Source organism: Thermobia domestica, chromosome 3 (assembly GCF_964235325.1).
Source record: "Thermobia domestica chromosome 3, izTheDome1.hap1.1, whole genome shotgun sequence".
NCBI classification, from domain to species: Eukaryota; Metazoa; Arthropoda; class Insecta; order Zygentoma; family Lepismatidae; genus Thermobia; species Thermobia domestica.
This window is the reverse complement of record NC_137456.1, coordinates 215,006,344-215,028,648: the sequence shown is the minus strand read 5'-3', so window position 1 is coordinate 215,028,648 and position 22,305 is coordinate 215,006,344. Positions and strand designations below refer to the sequence as shown.

General features: G+C 36.5%; 1 protein-coding gene across 1 annotated transcript in view; it reads left to right on the top strand.

The window, feature by feature from the left end:
* The window catches only part of LOC145680958 (uncharacterized), a gene marked incomplete in the record, with an annotated part of 264,706 nt that overhangs the window by 92,373 nt on the left and 150,028 nt on the right, over positions 1–22,305 (top strand). The window contains 1 exon segment of the mRNA XM_081752173.1: positions 994–1,134. Within this exon segment, the coding sequence (XP_081608299.1) occupies positions 994–1,134 (141 nt within the window).

Here is a 22,305-nt window from a genome sequence, read left to right as displayed (position 1 = left end):
ACAGCGTGGCAATGGTTCTCAACCTAATTCATATCGTGACCCGTTCGTGTTAGTGCAAGCTCGAATGACTACGAGCTCAGTCGAGAGAGGTGAGTGCGAGCCCAAGTGACCGAGAGTGATTGAGAGAACAGTTCAGGAAAGCGGTCGGAAGCGCGAGCCCAATTGAGGTAAGTGATCGCGAGCCCAGTTGAAAGAAGTGATCTCGAGCGCGAGCGAGCCTAGTGCAAAATGTTCATCTATGGTTTTTGTCCATGGGCTGTTTTCGCTCACGCGGTATTTGCATGCGCTGTTTTTGTCCACGCGGTATTCGCAAGCGCTGTTTTTCTCCACGTGATATTTGCATGCGCTGTTTTTGTCCACGCGGTATTTGCATGCGGTGTTTTTGTCCTTGCGCGATTTTCGTTGATGCGCTGTTATTGTTCACGCGGTATTTGCATGCGGTGTTTTTGTCCTTGCGCGATTTTCGTTGATGCGCTGTTATTGTTCACGCGGTATTTGCATGCGCTGTTTTTGTCCTAGCGCGGTTTTTGTTCATGCGCTGTTTTTGTCCACGCTATATTTACACACGCGGTTTTCGCCCATCGCTGTTAATGTTTGCGCTGTTTTGATCTAGAATCACGAGGTGTCAATACAGGATATACTGTACATACAGCCGACAGTTGTTAGTGGTGTTAGTTGATTGTAGTACATAAGGCAAGTAGCACGGAGGCATGCCATAAAGCGGGGCACATTGGTGTCACAAAATGAGAGGTAATTGCAAATTAGTGAAAGCAATAGTATATGTATGTAACAAATTTTTGTTTAATAGCTGAAGTAAGCAGTTGTGTAAAGAAAGTTGAATTTTTCTATTTCTTTTACTATAAGAGGTGGGATTCCTAAAGGTGGGACATTACAACATTGTTCGTATTCGATATTGCGTAATCAAATGATAAACCATCATTGAAAACAACTAGGCAATCATTTGTATGAAGTAATTAATGATTTTCTTCGTAGGCTCCAGTTCAGATTCCGACATAGACAAGTTAGTGAGATTTAGCGATAGGTTAAAATCAAGAGAAAAGAAATTTGAAGAAGAGGTAACCGGAAAGAATGAAAGTGCTAAACAGTTGCTACTCCAGAGCTCTGATTCTTCAGGTAAGTTCTGATTATTCTTGAAACTAACATTATCTTGTAAGCAATTGACGATTTACAACTAAGAATGTAACTTATATGTATTGTTAATTTCGTTATAAACTGCTAGAGTGCTTGAATGTAGACGAGTGATAGGTGCAGTTGTTTCAGGTGGACGTATATATATCTATATATTCGCTGTTAAATATATTTTTTTATGAAGTGTTATCTTTTATATATTATTATTTTAAATTGCGTTAATTATACATTAATTCTAATAGCATCGTAGTGTAAAAAAATTCAATATGCTTAACAAAATGTACGTAGAACCATAATCTACTACACCACTTAAACTGAAATGAAATAAATTTTCCCGCGACGATTTGTTGTAAATGGGGGCTACATTGCAAAAGATTGATCGACTTTCAAAGCATATTTACCTATGAAAAGCTGTGCCGCCATCACAGTTTATGTTCTATTGGACGATCATCATTATGAACTGTCCTACAATAAACAAATTTCCTATGCAACAAACTACGTTGGAGCACAGGCATAGACATTCCATCCCATTCTTTTGCAGGCTTTCCATATCCGACTGAAGGCGGTGTTGTATACATATACATCGTTTTAACAGTCCAAGTGTGCAGAAATGCAGTGGGCTGGCGTCAGGATGTCATGAAAGGAGATAACCTGAACTCTTGAATCATGATAAACCCAGAGAGATGATGATGTATGACTGGACATTTCGTCTATGTAGATCAGCATTTTGTTCTGTTTATTTCCTTATAAATGAGGGATGTCTTTCTGGTAGGCTATTGGGTTTAAGATAGTTTTCTGAAATTAGGCAGCATTCACTTTCACGTTTTCCTGCGGTTTACATACAAGGGTGCCGATCCTTGGGGGGAAGAGGCAGGGGCCCCCATATTGTATTTATGAATATACAATATTTGGCATAATTTGAATGCAATTTGTCTTAAAATTCTCATATATATATATACAGTAAAACCTGTCTTCAACGGACCCTTTATTAAACGGAAAACTGTCTTAAACGGAAATATTTCACGGTCCCATGAATTTTGAAGAACAAAACATGTAAAAAGTCCCTTCATTAAGCGGAAACTGTGTTACGCGGACAACGGAAAGAAAAAATAAACATTTAACGGAAAATTCTGAGTTCCGGACTACAGTGTTGAGAAGAAGTTTAGACATTTTGTGAGACATATACATTACGCTGTCTGCGATAAAATGTTAGTTCTTTTGTTAAATATTTCTGGACAGTGTTTACCTTCCCCAACCACTACTCATATTCACCCCCACAAATTGTCCTTAATCCCCGCAACTTAATCAAGAATCATACAGAATGTCGGAAAGAAAAAAACGAGATAGAGGAAGAAGAGGAATACGATACCGAGTTCCAAGAAGAGTGTAAAATAAATACATATCAAGATTCTCTCAGAAGTTTAAAGGAACTGCAAAAATTTGCCTTACGAAAAAATGATTCTGATTCACTTAGTATAATTTCTCAGACTAAACAGTATGCGGAAAGTCAAGCAGCCAAGCAGCAATGTACACAGAAAACCCTGCTTGGCTATTAGAAAAATAAAGAAAACGTGTGCATATTTTATGTTCATTTTATTTTATTTTATTTTATTTTATTTTTGTGTATTTATTCGTAGAAGAAAGAAGTACTGTAATCGAACAATGTACGTACTAGTGCTGTCGAAATCGGTTTTTGAAAAAACCGAAAACCGGTTTTTGAAAAAAAGTGAAATTTCATAAAACCGAAATGTCAGTTTCCAAAACCGCATTTGTAGTTTCGGTTTTCAAAACCGCATCTGCGGTTTCGGTTTTCAAAACCGTTTTTGCGGTTTCGGTTTTGAAAACCGTTTTTGCGGTTTCGCTTTTGAAAACCGCATTTGCGGTTTCGCTTTTGAAAACCGTTTTTGCGGTTTCGCTTTTGAAAACCGCATTTGCGGTTTCGGTTTTGAAAACCCTTTTTCGGTTTTCAGAAAACCGGTTTTCTCAAAAACCGAAAACTGCAAAAGTCACAAAAAATTCGACAGCACTAATATCAAGTGACGACGAGAAAACAGCAAAGAATCTTTCCTATCTTCGGCTCACAGTTGCCAGATGGAAGGAAATTTCCCTCGGCGTAGGGAAAAAATTTTCAAAATTTGCAGAGGGGAAAGAGAATATTTTTTCTTAAAATGCCTTAAATGTGTAGGGAAATTCTTGTTTAGTATACTTTTACAATTGGCAGAATAAAAAAGAATAAATTGCAGTTTCTCACAAAGGGGCACGGCTATCGTTATTGGGAAGTAAAAAGATATAGAATAAAATATGATCGGTGTCCCCTTCACGTATGAACTATTGCAGTTGTCTGGGACTTGCGATAAGAAACCAGTCAACACATGGAAAATCACAACATTCACATTTATCGGAGTGGCAACAAATCAACAATAAAATTGTGTATTGCGATCTAAATTTTTTTTCTTTTCTTTTTTTTAAGAAAGGGAGGTGGTGTTTTTTGTTAATAAAAGAAAGAGTGGCAGTACTATTTAAAAACAAGGTGAAAGAGTAATGATAATATAAAAGATTTCAGTCTAAGTGGATGAGATTTCAAATTGGATTTCATGAGTTGCAGGTGTAGTGATCTTAAATAGGGATATACCTTATTTCCTATTTAGCTTAGTGTTGTCATATTACCCGATTTTTGCGGGTATCACCCGATTTTCGGGTTCTATATTCGTCCCTCGCTTAAACATATCTTAATCACTAAAAACCACCCGCTTTTTGGGATTGGAGAAAATCTAAGACGACTTAGTGGATAAAGTGTTGGTATATTCAACGTAAACCGCTACACCTCTGACAATCTTAATCGCGATTGAGTTAAATTTGGACTCGCGCTCAGGCTCAGGCTGTGAGCTATCTGAGCAGTGCTCGGGTGTAGGGCCATTTGCTAATAAGAGATCTGCTGTAATGCACAATAGTTTTCTTTGTGTAGTTCATGTGTTTTTAATGTAATGAATTGGAGGTTCTATACGAATGAATATTCGTTTGTAGATGTTGTGACAAACATACTTGAATTATTCATGCCTTCATAAGCTACAAGAATGGCGAACGACAATTTCAAGTGTAACTTGAACGACTCTTATAGAAGCGAATTTGCGGATGTTAGCCAGGGCAGAACTCAGTTTGAAGCAAAATGTACAGTCTGGAAAACTCAGTTTCGTTGAAAAGTAGGCTGCAGGGAAGCAACTGGACCCCACCTGAATTTTTATGCATTTTGTAAATTAGACCACGAGAAACACGAATCTGAAGGAATTTTGACATTTCGAATTTCGGAACTCGAGATAATCGATCATAAAGTGACCAAGGAAGCAAACTGGACCCCACTTTATTTTTATATATTTTGTAAATTAGACTACGAGGAACACGAATCTGAAGGAATTTTGACATTCCGAATTTCGTAACTCGAGATATTCGAACATAAAGTTACCACGGAAGTAAACCTGATTTTTATATATTTCGTAAACTAGATTACAAGAAAAAGGAACACGAATCTGAAGGATTTTTGACATTCCGACTTCCGGAACTCGAGATATTAATACTTTAAGTTTAATATAGATATATTCTCTATACGAAACATATTATGTCCTGTGAGATATATAAAGATAACCAAGAAAGTTCTGTTACTTTTTGTGGAGGTCTGTGTTCAATTGATCCTCACACCGTGAGTTGAATGCTAATGGAGAAAAGGCGATGGTAAGGTGTTGGTGTGGGTATATCCAACATTCTACCTGCTTGTGGCAGTTCAGTTACAACGTGAACTTATGTAAGGACAGAGTGAATATGGAACCTCCACAGAGCGTCATAAGGGTGTGTATGCTGTACGAGTTCAAACTTGGGTCAAACGCCACTGCAGTGGGGCGGAAGATATCTCAGGCCTTTCGTGATGGTGTCGTGATTACCCAGACAGTGCAAGGGTGGTTTAGAAAGTTTAAGGACTGTGACAAAACACTCACGAAAGACGCACCACGTGCCGGAAGACCAACACATATACAAAATGAAGATCTTCAGGTAGCAATTGAGGCGAACAGTGGAGAGACCTGTGAGGAACTGGGGCTAACATTCAATGTGAGTGGAGAAACCATCCGGCAGCACCTCCATCAACTTGGGAAGCACTACAGTTTGAGTCTATTGGTTCCACATGAATTAACTCCGGGCCAGAAGGCTATGCGAGCAGACACCTGTGTTTCTTTGCTGTCTCGTCTGAGGAATGAGCCATTTCAGGACAGGATGTTGACATGTGATGAGAAGCTCCATGGCGTCGTCATCATTGGTTAAAATCCCATGAACTGGTTCCAAAACAGCTGAAACCAGTAATGCAACAGAAAGTCCTGCTGTGTGTTTGGTGGACTGCTCGCGACATTGTGCATCGGGAACTGCTACCGGCTGGTCAGAGCAGAACATTAATGCAACTGTCTACTGTTAGCAGTTGAGCCGTGTTCGAGAAAACTCAAAACCCTGGAGGCATCCGCCATACTCCCTGGACATTGCACCGTCCGATTATCATCTGTTCCCTTCCTTGGACAATCACCTTAAAAGGATGTTGGCTCAAATCCCAAGTAGAGGTGCAAAATGCAGTTGATACCTTCTTCGCTTCACGGAACACCAACCTCTACCGCGATGGAATAAATGGCCTTCCAGAGCGTTTGCAGAAGGTTGTTGATCTATTCTTGATCTTCCATATACGTGTTAGGTGACATATGAATGTTCGGAGGTGGTGGGTGAGAAAGCGATAGAACTTTCTTGTTTACCTTTATAGATCGGTTCTGTGTATTGAAATAGTTATGCACAAAGGTATAATGTTTGGTCGGGGGCAGTAGTTCTTAGTTAAACATAATACAAACTATCTGTAATATAATAATAATAATAATAATAATAATAATAATAATAATAATAATAATAATAATAATAATAATAATAATAATAATAAGCTAAAAACAGTGTTTTTAGTTTTCCGGAAGGAAACCAAACATTTCCAGTTTTTTTCAGGCTTCAAAAACACTAGCTGCATCACATTTTTTTAGATTGTAGCTGTCCCCCTTTCAAAAACTTTGGGCCCCTCCTACAGAAACCTGCTGGCTACACCCCTGGTCTTAGGTGACATATCGATGCTCTAAGGTGATAGGTCAAAAAGCGACAGAACTTTCTTCGTTAATTTTACACATACTATGTAAAACTATTGTATAAGTTCTAGTATCTCGAGTTCGGGAAGTCGGAATGTCAAAATTCCTTCAGATTCGTGTTCCTTGTGGTCTACTTTACAAAATATATAAAAGTCAGGTGGGGTCCAGTTTGCTTCCCTGCAACCGAAAAGCACATTGGAAGTGTCATCAAAGTAACTAAAAAAAAAAGTGCCAAGGATCCCAGTATTTGTAACACACAAGTTCACATCAGTACTTACGGTTTAGAACTCCCCACTTTTCTGATTTTAAAATATTGCAACCCTATTTTAGCTGTGACTTGTACAACCATCGAACTATCCCTTTCACACAGTGCTGCATATATTACCATAATAGTCTTGGAGCAAATAAAAAAAGTTAAAACACAGACATAAATCAATACAATTGTCTCGATCGATAGATGCTTTTACAATTGTTAAAAGGTGTAATTAAAAACATCAAACATTGTTTCTACTTTGAAAAGGACACACAGGGTTTCGTTTATAAAACTGCAAACACGGTTTCAAGTGGCTTTCGCTTTCGAAAAGAGCTTTTGCGTTTTCGGTTTTGAAAACCGTTTCTGCGGTTTCGGTTTTGAAAACCGTTTTTGCGATTTCAGTTTTGAAAATCGCATTTGCGGTTTCGGTTTTGAAAACCACATTTGCGGTTTTCGGTTTTCAGAAAACCGGTTTTCTCAAAAACCGAAAACCGCAAATGTCACAAAAATTCAACAGCACTAGTACGTACAGCAATATATTTTCTCAGTATACCCCTTTATAAGCATGTATTTTTTTTTTAAAGGAAAGGTCTACCTCCACTAAGCGGAAACCTGACTTTAACGGAAACTTTCGCAAGTCCCGCTCGATTCCGCTAAAGACAGGTTTCACTGTATATATATATATATATATATATATACCTTCTGCATCTGAATGCCCCGCCCTTGCATACTTTCAATGTCCTCTTGTAACCGTATCCGGCGATAGTTGGCCCTATGCACACACCGTAAGACAAGATATGACTGACAATGGACCGCATTAGATTTAGTATCTAGGCCATGTCACATTGGGATGGTGAATTCTCGTGCGTGCCAGTCGACGAATCCCGCGACACTTTTTCATGTAACCTCGATCGGACTCCTTTTGAATTGGATTTGAGTTTAGCGTTTTGTTCAACAGCGAGGCTATATGAACCGGGACTTACAGCTTAACGTGATCCAGAACCGAATTAGTTCCCGCCAGAAATCGAACCCGAGCTTCCCACGCTAAAGTCGAGGCTTCTTTTGCTGACGAACGTTTTTACCTGGGTAGGAGTGACTCCATAATGTAGTTACAAAGACATGAGTTTCCGATTAATATATAAAAAAGTTTTTCTCTTTCATTTTTAAGTTCCTTTTCTAATACACAGTTTGGTCCAGAAAAATATCCCTACTATGAATTTTGATTGAAAAGTATCTTTCAATGAAATTTTCGTTCAAGTTTGCGTCTCTACACGGTCTATTTCGGTAACTGGGTAATGGCATTTTACTCTTAAATTGTTTGTAGATGTTTTTACTAACATCTGGATTTGTGGGACTAATTTTCTATGTTGTGTGTTCGTTTAAGGGGGAAATGTACTTAATCTACAATGTTTTCAGTGCTCGAAAATATTCATTAAATAGGAAACTGAAGCGTATTGAGATCAAAGACATGCCATTTATTGTACTGTGTGGGTACTAGATGGCAGAAATATGTTTGAAATTCCAAAATGCTTGCTCTAGATGACGCCATTATTCGGTTCTCGCCATTTTTGAGCAGGGTGGATTGATTTAAATCAGTCTGATTTAAATCACGATTTAAATCACTTGATTTTTTAAATAAAAATCGTTGATTTAAATCAAATTCCGAAATAAATTAATTTAATGTGAAAATAAGTAAAATCCAGCCTCTGTTGTGATATTTCAATTATGGAAGATAATCATAATATAATAAGATGCAAATGTATGTACAACATAGTATGAAAACGAATGTTTCATGCAGAGGATGATTAGGGAAAATCCCGTTTTCAACGGGTAACGGATGAATTCTGCTTTCTTATCTTCGTAACATAAGGTTTTTAAATCGTTTACTATTTCAACGAGAAAATCACCATAGACATTCAAGACGAAAATTCTTTTGTGTGCGGATCTGTTTGTTTGTTCCCAGATAATAGGAGCGTATTTATAAAGGGGTCGATTCCCTCTCCGAAACTTAAATCTTTTGTAGATTTTATAACTTTAGGCGAAATTTGCGTATTTTATATGTATTTCGTGCCGCAGGCCAGTTCCAATTTTTATTAGGTATGCCCCTGCCAAATATGAGTAACTTCTGTGAAAAAAAAGTATGTTGATAAACGTCGCCGTACTTTTTCCTTAGTGCTTAAGAAACATTGTTTTGGGATTAGAGGTGCAAAATAGCCGACTTTTTTGAATTGATGTTTTTTTTACATAAAAAGCCGGCTTTTTTAGGGAAAAAACGCAAATTTTGGCTATTTTCATTTTCATGATTTTTCTATCTAAATAGCTTTCTTATAGTATACTCTATATATAGTTAAACAAGATTTCATGACCTAAATTCCACATTTCCCTCTAGAATTCACCATCATGATGGATCGAGCACATGTTTCATGAATTACACATTAAGTACGTAGTGTTTGAGAGCAATTTTAGAGGCTATATAACTTTATTTTATATTCTGAGTTATCAACATTTTTTTGTTCTTTAGATCATTTCATTTTTAGTTATTCGTGTTTCATTTCTTAGAGCTTAGTACTCTGATTTCTAGGACATAGTTAAACTTTTGTTTTTAATATATCCGTCAGATCTTACTTCCACATTTCTGTTATACTGTAGCTGTGTAATGATGTAGCAATCATCTTCCGGATGCAACCTTGAATACCATTTTATACAAATAATCAGTACGGATTTAGGAAAGTGCTTTGGGAGGGTTTTCTTATTAATGGTTAGTTTTTTTTCTAAAAGTGTTGATTTTCATTTGAGGGAGCTTGAAGTTTATGAGTAAAGACATAACTAAAATTTCGTTTTTTTTAGAAATTCCGTAATTTCGGAGAACAGGCTTCAGTCCGAAAGACACCCCCACCATAACCCCTTTCCCAAATCCGTCATTGCTGGTAATTAGTAATAACAACAATTTAAAACATAAGAAATGAACTCAGGCAGGAATCACAATACACGCACCATCTCTACATTCACAGATGGAATTAAGAATTTTTGTCGGAATGATCGAATGCGGGACTAAATCTCGGATTTCCCAATAGAAGCGGAAAAGCTAACCACTCACCCATGTTTGTTGTGATTGACAGTATTTCATAGTTTTTCTTTCCTTTTTTTCTTTTTCTTTCTTTTCTTTTCTTTTTAAAGAGAATATTTCGTAATGACATGTTGAATTCTTGTTAAAAATTCAGAAACCTTCAGGACTGGGTAAACCGTGATGGTGGTTATATATTCCATAGCCTTGGAAATCAAACGCTCAGATGAACAGTATTACGCATGTGAGCCATGAACAGAAAATTCAGTACTTTCCTGACTCTAAACAAGCTTAAGGAATAGTCAGTGCATGCAGAATTTGGGACTTTATCGATTTTGCAGGTCCGAAGCACCTGCTAGGTGGTTAACAGATTATTACGTATGTAATAAATTAATTCGACATTTCTGTTCCATTTCAAAGAAGTTTCTGTAGGGGTAGGAAAGGCGGAAGCAAGAGGTGCATTAACAAATTAGGTGATTTTTGAGCGTCCTATACAAAGATTGCATTTTTTTTTTCAGTCTTTTAAAGTAATACGTTGCATTGTAATAAAACAGTGATTATTTTTCATTGTCACTCTAGTACGAATGTTTATGAAAGTCTCGGAGGTCACACATAATAAACTTATAAGCTATAACAGATTGACGAGGGAATGATATTTATTTATTTAACAATCACCAGATGCAGCTCAGAGGCTATTTTATACTGGATATCTAACAACATGGAAAGGATTTGAGAATTTATCGGCCAGGGCCTGTTTTAGTAGGTACCATCCCGACTGCCTGGTAGGACTGAGGGAAACACTGGAAAACCCCAGTCAGGATGGACGGCAGCGGGAATCGAACCTATGACCTCCCGAATGCGAAGCCAACGTTGTACCACTTGAGCCACTTGATATACGTAATGAACAAAGAGAAGAACATGTTATATTTGAGAACGCTACGGCGTCGAAACTTAAATTTGTTTTGTGCGTTTGTTCAGTAAATATATTATTATCTTTCCAATGTATTATTTGTTTGAACTCACACACATAGTACAATAAATTATGTATGTCATGTAACAGTTTTTCCTTGTTTTTGTATTTTTAATTCACAATAAAAAATATTGCTTATAATGTATATGGAAGTTAAAACTTAACTGCAACTTATTATATACATGGATTAATTTTTTGGGATTCATAATAAAAATATATTAAGAATTAAAATTGTTTGAAATATATTTTCGAAATTCATGTTTATTTTCGAGGTTTTGTATTATTATCTGCATCCACTACTACATAAATGAGTTTTTGTATTGTAGAGAAGCGAAACCAAACCTGCTTTATCAGTTTAAAGCAGAATTAAAAAAAAAAAGCCCAAAATTTCCCAAAGCAAAAAAGCGAAGCAGAAAAACCGATCCCCTCCCCCAAATAAAGACATTTTTTTTTTTTTTTTGAACCATTGCATCTCTATTTGGGATTGAAATAAGTTAACGACTGGCAATCAATTCAAAATTCAAGTCCAATACTTTCGCTTAAATGGCATAATTAACATTTGATATTATTTCCTAAGGTTTTATCTTCAGCTCGTGACTTTATTACGCGAGAAGAAAGATTTGATTTAAATCAAAAAAATCGATTTAAATAAAAAAAATCAACAAAAATGATTTTTTTTTAAAAAAAATCATGATTTTTTTCCACCCTGTTTTTGAGTCAACTGTTTTCTGCGAGGCAGGATGGTGGGAAAACACTTCATATTGACAAGTTTGAAGACTGCTGGTGCTGTATTCTAAATTTCAAAGCTTGGTTGTGCGAATACAAAGCTGTGTCTGTGTTAATACTTGTTACATTCAGTGATTTGGTCGTATATTTTTAGTTTCTACATCATGGAAAAGAAAAAGGACATATCTCCAGGAAAGCCAGGTATGATTTTGGGACTGAAGTCACAAGAACTATCGAATAGTGAAATCGCAAGAAGGTTAGACATTGACCACAATACAGTGAGTAATGTTTTAAAACGTCAAACAAACTGGAATGATAAGTCTACGGAATCGGTGTAGATTTCAAGAAAAGACAAATTCGAGATTGTGCATGGCAATCAAAAGGATTGCGAAGCAAGAGAGAAAATTAAGTGTAAGGCAAGTTGCTGCGAAGATAAAGGAGGACTTAAGTGAGAGTATTTCACACCAAATTGTCAGACATGAATATTAAAAAGAAACCGCCCGTAAGGAAATCTCGTTTGACACAGAAGAACCTGAAGGATAGAAAGAATTCATGGATATGTCTTTGTAAAGTGGAGAGTTGATGATTGGAAAGCGGTAATTTTCTCAAACAAGAAGAAATCCAACTTTTCGGTAATGATAGTGTAAAACTGTGGATGGAGGCGCAAGAAAAGTTAATGCAAGAGTGCATCATGGGGACAAAAATTTCAGTGAAAGTTGAATGCTATGGGGAGGAACGTGTTTCAAATATGTAGGAAGAATTAAAGTTTGCATAAATCCAAACGATGGTTTATCATACTGTGAGATACTAAAGAAGGAGCTTTTGAATACTACTAAGGACTATTTCAGTGGTTTAAATATTGGGTCATTCATTTTTCAAGATGACATTGCATCGATCTAGGGTAATCCAACAGTGCACGTCAGAATTCGGTATTCAGAGGTTATGGTGGCCAGCTAATTCACCTCATATGAACCCCATCGAAAATTTGTGGACTGTTATGTCTTCTAAATTGAGCAAATACTTTTGTAATAACAGAACAGAAATAATGGAAAAATGTTCATGTTTGGTACCATGAAATCGAGCCAGTGTGAGAAACTTGTTGATAATTGCCGCAAAGAGTTCAGGAACCAAAAAAGCTAATGAACGACACACACACAATATTGAAACACTGTTAATTTTTATGTTAACTAATGTAAACTGTATTGTAAAACAATAACATGAAGTTATATTACATAATATCAGTAAATAGCCTCTCATTAAAGTCACGAACAAAGCTTTTCAAGAAAACATGTGGGTGGGTTTTTTTTTTTTGACCGAACTGTATAATTTTTTTTTTTTTTTTTTTTCATTTTAAGTTCCTTTCCTGAGTACCTTATTCCTGTATACGAATGGGGAATAACAGAACACAAATTTAAATTATTTTAATCTGGAGTTTCTATGGATTGATGTCCATGAGAGATTTGACAACAATGTGAGTCACTGTTCTTGATGTTACTCTCTTGGCATGTGTTCACGTGGGGCCGCGGTGGCTCAGTGGTAGTGTTTACTTCTTGTGCATGGGGTTCCGGGTTCAATCCCAGCTCCCGTCAAGTGAACTTTGTGGTGGACAGACACCGTGTGCATGAGTTTTCTCGGGGTTCTCCCGTTTACTGCCATTTTATTCATTCCACCATTTCATTCATTTCTCATCATCACCGTCTCCTTTAGCCTAACCGGCATAATCGTGGGACGTAAAACTCGAAAGATTTCATTTAATTTTTCACGTGTTACGAGTATGCCCGCCAGCTGTCACAGAACAGTCCTTCAAACGTCTGAAATCACACGCTTTCCATAACTTAGAAACTTTAGTTTTCTATTTCCTGGGGCGGACGGAAGAGGAGAAATAAGATGGAGCCTCTGTTTACTGGTGAAGGTAGGATGGATTTGTCCTGCTTCTCGCGAAAAAAAAAAAAAAAAAAAAAACTCATTGTTTCTAGAGAACTTTACGGTTGATTTTCTTAGACTTACGTTTAATTCCGCCGCTTATGTACAAATTATTATGTAGGAAAATTATAAAATACTTTCTTAATGTACTTCACAGTTTCTGAGTTTAATATTACCTTTATATATATATATAGACTGTTCCATAATTCGTGTAATTGTCTACAGCACTGGGAGAAGATGAAGTTTTCACACTATTAATGTAAAATTTGGCACTCTTATTGAGAAATATCTGAATTTTTCAAATTTCTAAAGGAGATAGGAGAAAATTGCTGCTTAAGCCCTCTTTTGGTGGTGTAAACACAAAAGGTCGTTTTCCTTATGGGAGATTCAATGTTAAATTTTGGAAGCAGTTTTCTCCAATAATTACTCGTAAAGATTCTAGAGTAAATGTGTTGTATTTGTTACAAAATGCAAAAACACTCATTCACACAGCTAGTAAAGCCGTCTCAAACATTATTTTGGGAAGGCCCCCTTTTGGGGGCAGGGGCGAAAAAAGGTGGTGGGTGATGTGTTACCAAAATCCCAAAATTTATTTTCGGAGTGCCAGTAAGCGTCGGATTAATCACGAATGTCACAAAATTAATCCTTCAATGCTCCTTACATGTAAGAGTGACTGATAATGGGGCTACAGTCCCCTTTCAGAAATAAGAAAATCACCATAAATATCTTTAGTAGGGACATACGAGAAGAAGGTATATTGTTAATTAATGTGAAATTTGGCGTCGATGAAGCAAATGAGTATGCGGTTTTCAAATATGGAATGTTATTTTGGTAACGCACCGCCTTACGGGGCATAGGGGACGAAGCACTAGATGATGGGTCTTTATAAAAATTCAAAATTTTGTTCCGGAAATGCCAGTGGGCGTCAGATTTTTCACAAATGTCGCAAAATTAATATTCTAATGCTCCTTGCATGTGCCAGTGACTTATATGGGGCTGTATCCCCCTTTCAAAAATTAAAAAAAAAAAAAAAAACATAAATATCCCTAGTAGGGACATACGAGAAAAAGTTTTTTTTGTCAATTAATGTGAAATTTGGCGTCGTTGTAGCAAAAAAAAGTGTCCGTTTTTCAGATCAGAAATGTTATTTTGGTAACAACCGCCGTAGGGGGGCACAGGGGGCGAAGCATCTGATGATGGATTTTTATAAAAATTCAAAATTTTGTTTCGGAAATGCCAGTGGGCGTCAGATTTTTCACAAATGTCATAAAATTAATATTCTAATGCTCCTTGCATGTGCCAGTGACTTATATGGGGCTGTATCCCCCTTTCAAACATAAAAAAAAATCATCATAAATATCCTTAGTATTGACATACGGGAAGAATGATTTTTTTCTCAATTAATGTGAAATTCGGCGTCGGGTTAGCAAAAAGTTACGCATTTATCAAATGTGGAATATTATTTTGGTAATGTACCGCCTTAGGGGGGCACATGGGGTGAAGCATAAGTTATTGGATCTTTATAAAAATTTCAAATTTTATTTTGGAAAATCCAGTGTGTGTCAGATTGATCACATATAATACAAAATTAATATTCCGATGCTCCATGCATGTGCCAGTGACTGATATTGGGCCACAGCCACCCTTCCAAAAATCACATAATTTACGGTAAATATCTAGCAGGGACGTACGGGAAGGAGGTAAATATGCTTTATAATTAATGTGCAGTGTCTCATTATTGTAGAAGAATGTTTTGATTTTTAAAAAAATTCGAATTTAGTGTAAATGAATATCGTCTGTCAGTGTAACAGATTGAGGATATAGCTTCGTTTTTTTTTTTTTTTTTTTTTTGGCATTACTGGAATATAATCAAAGAATTTTGCGTTTTTTAAAAACCAAATTGGTCTCTTCTTATAGCATAAAATCACACATAAAATCACCAGCATATTTTCTGCACCCTTTAGCAAACCAGCTCTAAATAGAATACAAAATGACAATGGAAAATGGCGTAGATACCACGAACGAAAAGATCTTAATGAGAAGTAATATTTTAAAAATTAAAATATTGTTTACTTTATTCATAAAAAAGCGTATCTTTTCCCTACTTCTTTTACAATAACTGTATGATTCTACTTTCCACGCAGTAGCCTACTCGTATACTGCACATGTAAGCACGTCAGGAAATCGTATACTATGGACACATGGTTGTAGTAAAAACAAATGTCTCGCGAGGAATAAGAATCAGGTTGAGTCAAGCTATACCATAAACCCAAAAAAACATATTATCTCTTTCTAAAAACAACACTTTTCTTTTGGCTCAGTTGTCATTAAATAAATTGCTTAAAGATTTCATAATCTAAGTGTAAGACAGATAAAATGAACTTACTTTTATTCAGCATGCCCTCGTGAACGAGCAAGACTTGATTGAATTATTGCGATTTACTAGAGCCACTGTGAACACCTTCTCCAACATACCTGGATGACTACTCTCTGGACAATTCTTTGTTTTATGTTGCCCAATAAGGAGGAATGGCTGTAATAAAATTCCGGACGCATGCACCATCATAGGTACAAGCGAAAGAGTATTTTCTAACTAAAAATGCAAATTTACCCATGTGACACTCCCATTAGGCAAAAGAAATTCTGAGTCCACGCCACTAAAAGAAATCCACATATGGGTATTATCTTATTGTCACAAATATTTTATTCTAAAATAATGCCAAATTTCACATTGTAAAAAAAATTCTTCTGCCAGTAGGTCTTTGCATATTGAATTTATGATGCTTTTCAAAGATAGCTGTAGTAACATATTAGTCACTGGTACATAAAAGCAGTATAGAGTATTAATTCTGTGCGTCTTGCACGTAATTTGACACTTATGAGCACTCCCAACATAAAATTTGGAATTTCTATCAGTTCTTCCCCTATGACCCCCAAAGGTACCAAATTACCCTCCGTGCCCTGTGCCTCCTATTACCAAAATAATATTCCAGATTTTTACTATCACAACGCCTAATTTCACATTAATTGACAAAATATAGCTTCTTCCGTATGTCCCTGCTAAGAATATTATAAATTTTTAATGTAATTGTTGAAAGGAGGGGCTGTAGCTCAATATCAGTCACTGGCACATGTAAAGAGCATCGGAATATTAATTTTGCATCATTTGTCATCAATCTGATACACTGAATTTTCCATAAAGAACCAATAACTTATGCTTCACCCCCTGTGCCCCCCTAAGGCGGTACATTACTAAAATAATATTTCAGATTTGGTAAACGCATATCTTTTTGCTAACCCGACGCCGAGATTCACATTGAGAAAAAAATCATTCTTCCCGTATGTCAATACTAAGGATATTTATGATGATTTTTTTTCATGTTTGAAAGGGGGCTATAGCCCCATATAAGTCACTGGCACATGCAAGGAACATTAGAATATTAATTCTGTGACATTTGTGAGTAATCTGAAGCTCACTGGCATTTCCGGAACAAAATTTTAATTTTTTATAAAGATCCATCATCTAATGCTTTGCCCCTGTGCCCCGTAAGGCGGTGCGTTACCAAAATAACATTCCAGCTTTGAAAAACGCACACTCTTTTGCTACAATGACGCTAAATTTCACATTAATTAGCAAAAAATACCTTCTTCTCGTATAAGGATATATATGGTGATATTATTTTTGAAAGGGGGCTGTAGCCCATTATCAGTTACTCTTACATGTAACTGCCATTGGAGCATTGGCGCATTAGTTCTGTGACATTCGTGATTAATCTGACGCTTACTAGCACTCCGAAAATAAATTTTGGGATTTTGGTAACACATCACCCACTACATTTTTACGCCCCTTGCCCCCCAAAAGGGGGGCCTTCCCAAAATAATGTTTGAGACAGCTTTACTAGCTTTGTGAATGAGTGTTTTTGCATTTTGTAACGAATACAACTCATTTGCCCCAAAATCTTTACGAGTAATTATTGGAGAAAACTGCTTTCAAAATTTAACATTGAATTTCCCATAAGGAAAATTAACTTTTGTGTTTACACCCCCAGAAAGGGGCTAAACAGCAATTTTCTCCTATTTCCTTTAGAAATTTGAAAAATTCAGATATTTCTGAATAAGAGTGCCAAATTTTACATTAATAATGTGAAAACTTCATCTTCTCCCAGTGCTGTAGAAAATTACACGAATTATGGAACAGTCTATATAGCATTTAGGAAAGGAATGAAAATTCTTGACTTACATTTTAAATTGATTTACCTCTGAAATATTATTGTGAAAGCATGCATCGAAGCCACAGACACATATGTAAGTATTACACTTGTAATTCAAATAAACAAATATAAAATACCAACATATAGAGAATATCTAGATGTGGAAAAAATAAGATTTCGAATTTTATAAAGAAATACATAAATTTCTATTGTTTTTACTAGGCTGAAAGTAAGAATTATCGTGTGGATTTGAGTTAATTATCATATCATGTAGGATAGGTTTCGGGCAGATAACACTCGCGGGGGGGAGAGTCAGAAAATTTTGTTCTCGTATTTGCGGAACTAGATACATATTCTGGAGCTTCCGCGTGGATATATGGTTAGCAAACGGGTTTTGGGCATGGGGTACTGGTGTTTGATTCCCTGTAAGAGCATGTCTGATTTAGATCATACGTTAAACAGTAGATCTACGTCTTGCTGCTGAAAGTGAATAGCGGAATGAAGTACTCATTTACTTTAGAAACTAACAAAATCTGACATGTTTAAATTTCATGAAAATATTATAGTGTCCCTATTTTACAAGTTAATAAATATAAATATATATATATATATGAGATATGAAGCTAATTAACTTTCACCATTACTTACTGTTTTATATTCGTGTCAGATTACGTGTTAATAGTATGTCCTAATCATTTTTACAGAATCAGTTGACAAGTTGAAACTGAAAAGGTAAGTTTAGCAGTGTTGGCAACATCAGTTTTATCCTTTTCTTGAGTAGCTGAATTCTTTGTACTGAATAAAGTATTTAACATCAAGTTCAGTATGTAAGACACATACTGGATATATAGTTATGCAGTGACAGACTCGATATTTTTCGCGTAATTTGTGCTTCCTGTTAGAATTTAAAGAATACATTCAAAGCAAAAAGCTTCGGAGGTTCTCAAAGCTGGAGGATGGGGGAAGAAGAAGCCAGTTTCACTGCCAGTGTACATGGGCCTGATTTGTGTTTACTTGACCACGATATTTTTACTTGTGGTCACTTTGATGGTTAAATCTTTTCCAGTATTCGGTTCTACGAAAAAATGTACGTGGATAATAGGCATGGTATACCCTTCGGTGGCATTTCACTAACACCTACCAAGACTCCGGCAACTGCAACAGCACACTGATAACGACATTAGTGTCATGTTTCTAGCACAGCTTTATAGGTGACAGCAATCTTGCCAAGCTTAGCGGATATATGTCGATGAACCTTCTGTAATGTAGCGCGTAATATCTACGCAGAAAACAGCAGACAGGCAGTGTGTCATGCTGTATAAGTGATCTGGAATATATTTATATAAGTAATCAGGAATAATGAATATAGGATAAACAAATAAGAGAAGGAAAAGATGGATTATTAAAATTCAGAAGTGGAATGAGCTTAACTACGATGGTTGATAAATGAAGCGCATTGTGGAAGTCCTGGAAAAAGTACGAGGGCGGATCAATAAGTAACGCACAATTTATATTTAAGAAAAGGAAGGAAGGAAGAAAAGAAAGTATAATAGGTGATACATCATGAATATATACAGAGTAAGGACTTACTGGAGCTACTTTTCAGCATAACCACCAAGTCTCTCAATACGTTTCATTGTGGCACAAGTTTCAAACTACCTGCTCATAGATTTTTGTGTTTTAGGAGTATAGCCATCAGCGCACAACTGATTTCATTTTGTAATTGGAATTGAAATGTTGACTGGCTATCAAGGCAAAAATATGATAGTCCGAAACTACCAGACCAAGACTTACGACGCGTGCTCGAGCACCTCTCACCCAGATTTCTCTAGTTTTTTTACGAACAGAAACAGGAACATGAAGGTGTAACATTGTTATGGAGGAGTCTGACATTTCCAGCATTGGGTGGGTGTTAGGGTGTTCGTCACGAAACGCACGACACTACTTCGTTGCTCTTGTTTCATACGAGGGTCACATGATTCTCTTCAAAGAATTTGCACCTCCCCGAGATGTTGCTACTGTCCGTATAGTCTTCTCCATATACGCGTACAATTTTCATCTGAAGTTCCTTTTATCCTTTTACCACAAAAAAAAAAAAAAAAAAAAAAAAAAAAAAAAAAAAAAAAAAAAAAGAACTACATGTTCTCTTATTTCTCTAGAGGAGTGGTAAAATGCATTGATCGACAAAGAATTTTGCCAGGTTGGGAATCTAAAACACCCTAGCCGCGTCCATTATTTTCTATGATCCGATTGGCAATGTTATCTGCCTTGCAAGATCTTTTCGAAAACCCACTTCTTTCAAATTTTCCCATGTTTTTACCTGATCAAAGTCAAGACGAAGAAAGCAAAAAGTAGATCTTAAATTTTAACTCACTTATTAGATGGGTAAAATAAACATAAAATTGAAAGAATTTTTAAGTTTAAATAGCAACCGCTAATGAGGATTATGAGATGAGAAACAAGCTCTCTGATAAATGAATTTGTTTGCGTTGTCAAATTCAGCCATAATTGAAATAGATTTTCAGTCAGCTTCAAAGAACTGCTTCAGTCACAGTTATCAAGGTTACAGTCATAACAAATCCCGACAGTTGTGGATGAGAGTCATCGAAAGCTCGACTGAAAATCTGTTTGAATCGTGGTTAAATTTCTATGAAAACTACTCCCTAATTATGGCTAAATTTCTGTGAAAACTATTCTCTAATAGTTACTAATCATGATTTTTTAGAGACATTTTTATCAAGTAGCGAAGTTACAGGCAACGTAATTTTTGTTTTAGTAGAGGTAATGTGCACAAGAATATGTTTCTTCGAACACAGTTATAATTTAGTTCGATTAAAGTCTTCTAAAATTAAATTACAAAATGAAGTGACAAGTAGCAGTTACCAGAATGTTCTTTGCATTACGGAGCTATTATAAACAATTCTTGGGTTTTAAAATGTTCTTATTCCAGAGTTGTGAATTGCACTCGTTTGTGCTAATCACAACGAAAGTACATGAATTGATTTTTCATATTCGCAATACAACTTCGTTGTTACTGTTAAAGTAACAGCTAAAGCTCAGTACACAAGATTGCGACATTACAGCTGAAAGCGTTTTGTGTTTTAGGATGTGGGAACAGTTCTTATCTGTTATAGTGCATTGTGCAGTCGGAGAGAAGACTGCGAAACGAACTTCTAGGCCAGCAGAGCATTCTATGATTGTATGACAGTTTAGTGACAAGTTGCTTGTATAAATGTGAAAGTATTGAACCGCCATGCTTTTTAGAGGATATAATGGAGGGAATCAAGAGAACATTCAGAGCATGAGTCGCGAACTCCGTATTCCATAGTCAACAGAAAGATCTGTAACGGCGATTACGACAGAAACCGGTACGACTTTCGGAGATTCAAGTTCTGCTGTTCAGTAGGAGAGGTTCCACTTTTAGAAATAAGTCCTACTTTTTAATCATTAATGCATAAATACATCATAATAAATAATTGAATTAATACATAATTAATAACGCATAATAAATACATGCATAAATAAATCTGTGTACATAGTATTCAGAGGAGATTATCCTGCATTTTTTGTTGAAGCACGGTCGTTGATCTTGATCCCAGCTGCCGAAAGTGGTATTCAGTGGCCAGCATCTACGTATATCCCTTCCCGCGCCACATACCTGCGGGAACGATCGTAGAGGCTCCGGAACGCTAAACGAAAATCATCCCCTAGAACCCTATTCAGCACCATCGTAACATCCTTCATTTGTTTTATTTATGTATGTTAGTGTTGAGAAAATTGAGCAACGTGCTTCAATCAAGTTTTGTGCGATAAAACCGCGAGTGAAATGTACAGAATGATGCAGAACGCTTGTGGACATGATCGACTTAATCGAAGCAGCGTTCGAATGGTTTTCACGTCTCAAGAGTGGCTGGAGTCCCTGGAAGGTGATCCTCGTACCGGTAGTCCTGTGAGCAGCCGAAGTGAGGAAAATGTGAACTGCGTGCGCGCGCTACTTCACGCTAACTGATGAAGAAGCATCCAAAACATCGCAGATGAACTCGGTGTTGCTGTTGAAAGTCCTGTAAGCAGCCGAAGTGAGGAAAATGTGAACTGCGTGCGCGCGCTACTTCACGCTAACTGATGAAGAAGCATCCAAAACATCGCAGATGAACTCGGTGTTGCTGTTGGAACCGTTGGCAATAACATGAGTGAGGATTTGTACATGCGGAAGCTGTGTGGGAAATTGGTTCCGCATTCGTTGACACCCAAGCAGAAAGATCTGTGCGTGCAGATGACCCAGAGGCGATCGACATGAACGCAATTTTTTTGGTAACATCATCACGGGTGATGAAATACAAATGTTTCTAGTATGATCCGTAAAGGAAAGAGACAGTTGGTCAAGTGGCCGTGTCCTAAAGAGGGTCGTCCGACAAAATTGCGTGTGTCAAAATACAAGGTGAAAACAATGGTTATTATTTTTTTTTGATTTTAAAGCAATTGTCCATCACGAAGTCCCCCCTAGCCAATCTGTGACAAGGGGCATTCTGTGAAAATTCTCAAATATTTGCTCTTTATAAATAGTCGTGTCCGACACGAACTTAACGAGTCCGGTGAGTGTTATCTTCTAAACTCGCCAGTGTACACCAGTTTTCTTGTGCATCAGTTTTTTTTTTTTTTTTTTTTTTTTTTTTTTTTTTTTAAGTACTTGAGCACTACCATTCCTTGATATGGACCCAGCGAACTTATAATCTTCTCTAAGCTCATTCTGTTGTCATTAAGTATATTATTTCGAGGTAGTCTAGGAATTTATTTAACGATAAAAGATGTTCTTTTATCTTTCAGTAGAGCTTATCAAGCGAAACCAAAACGTATCA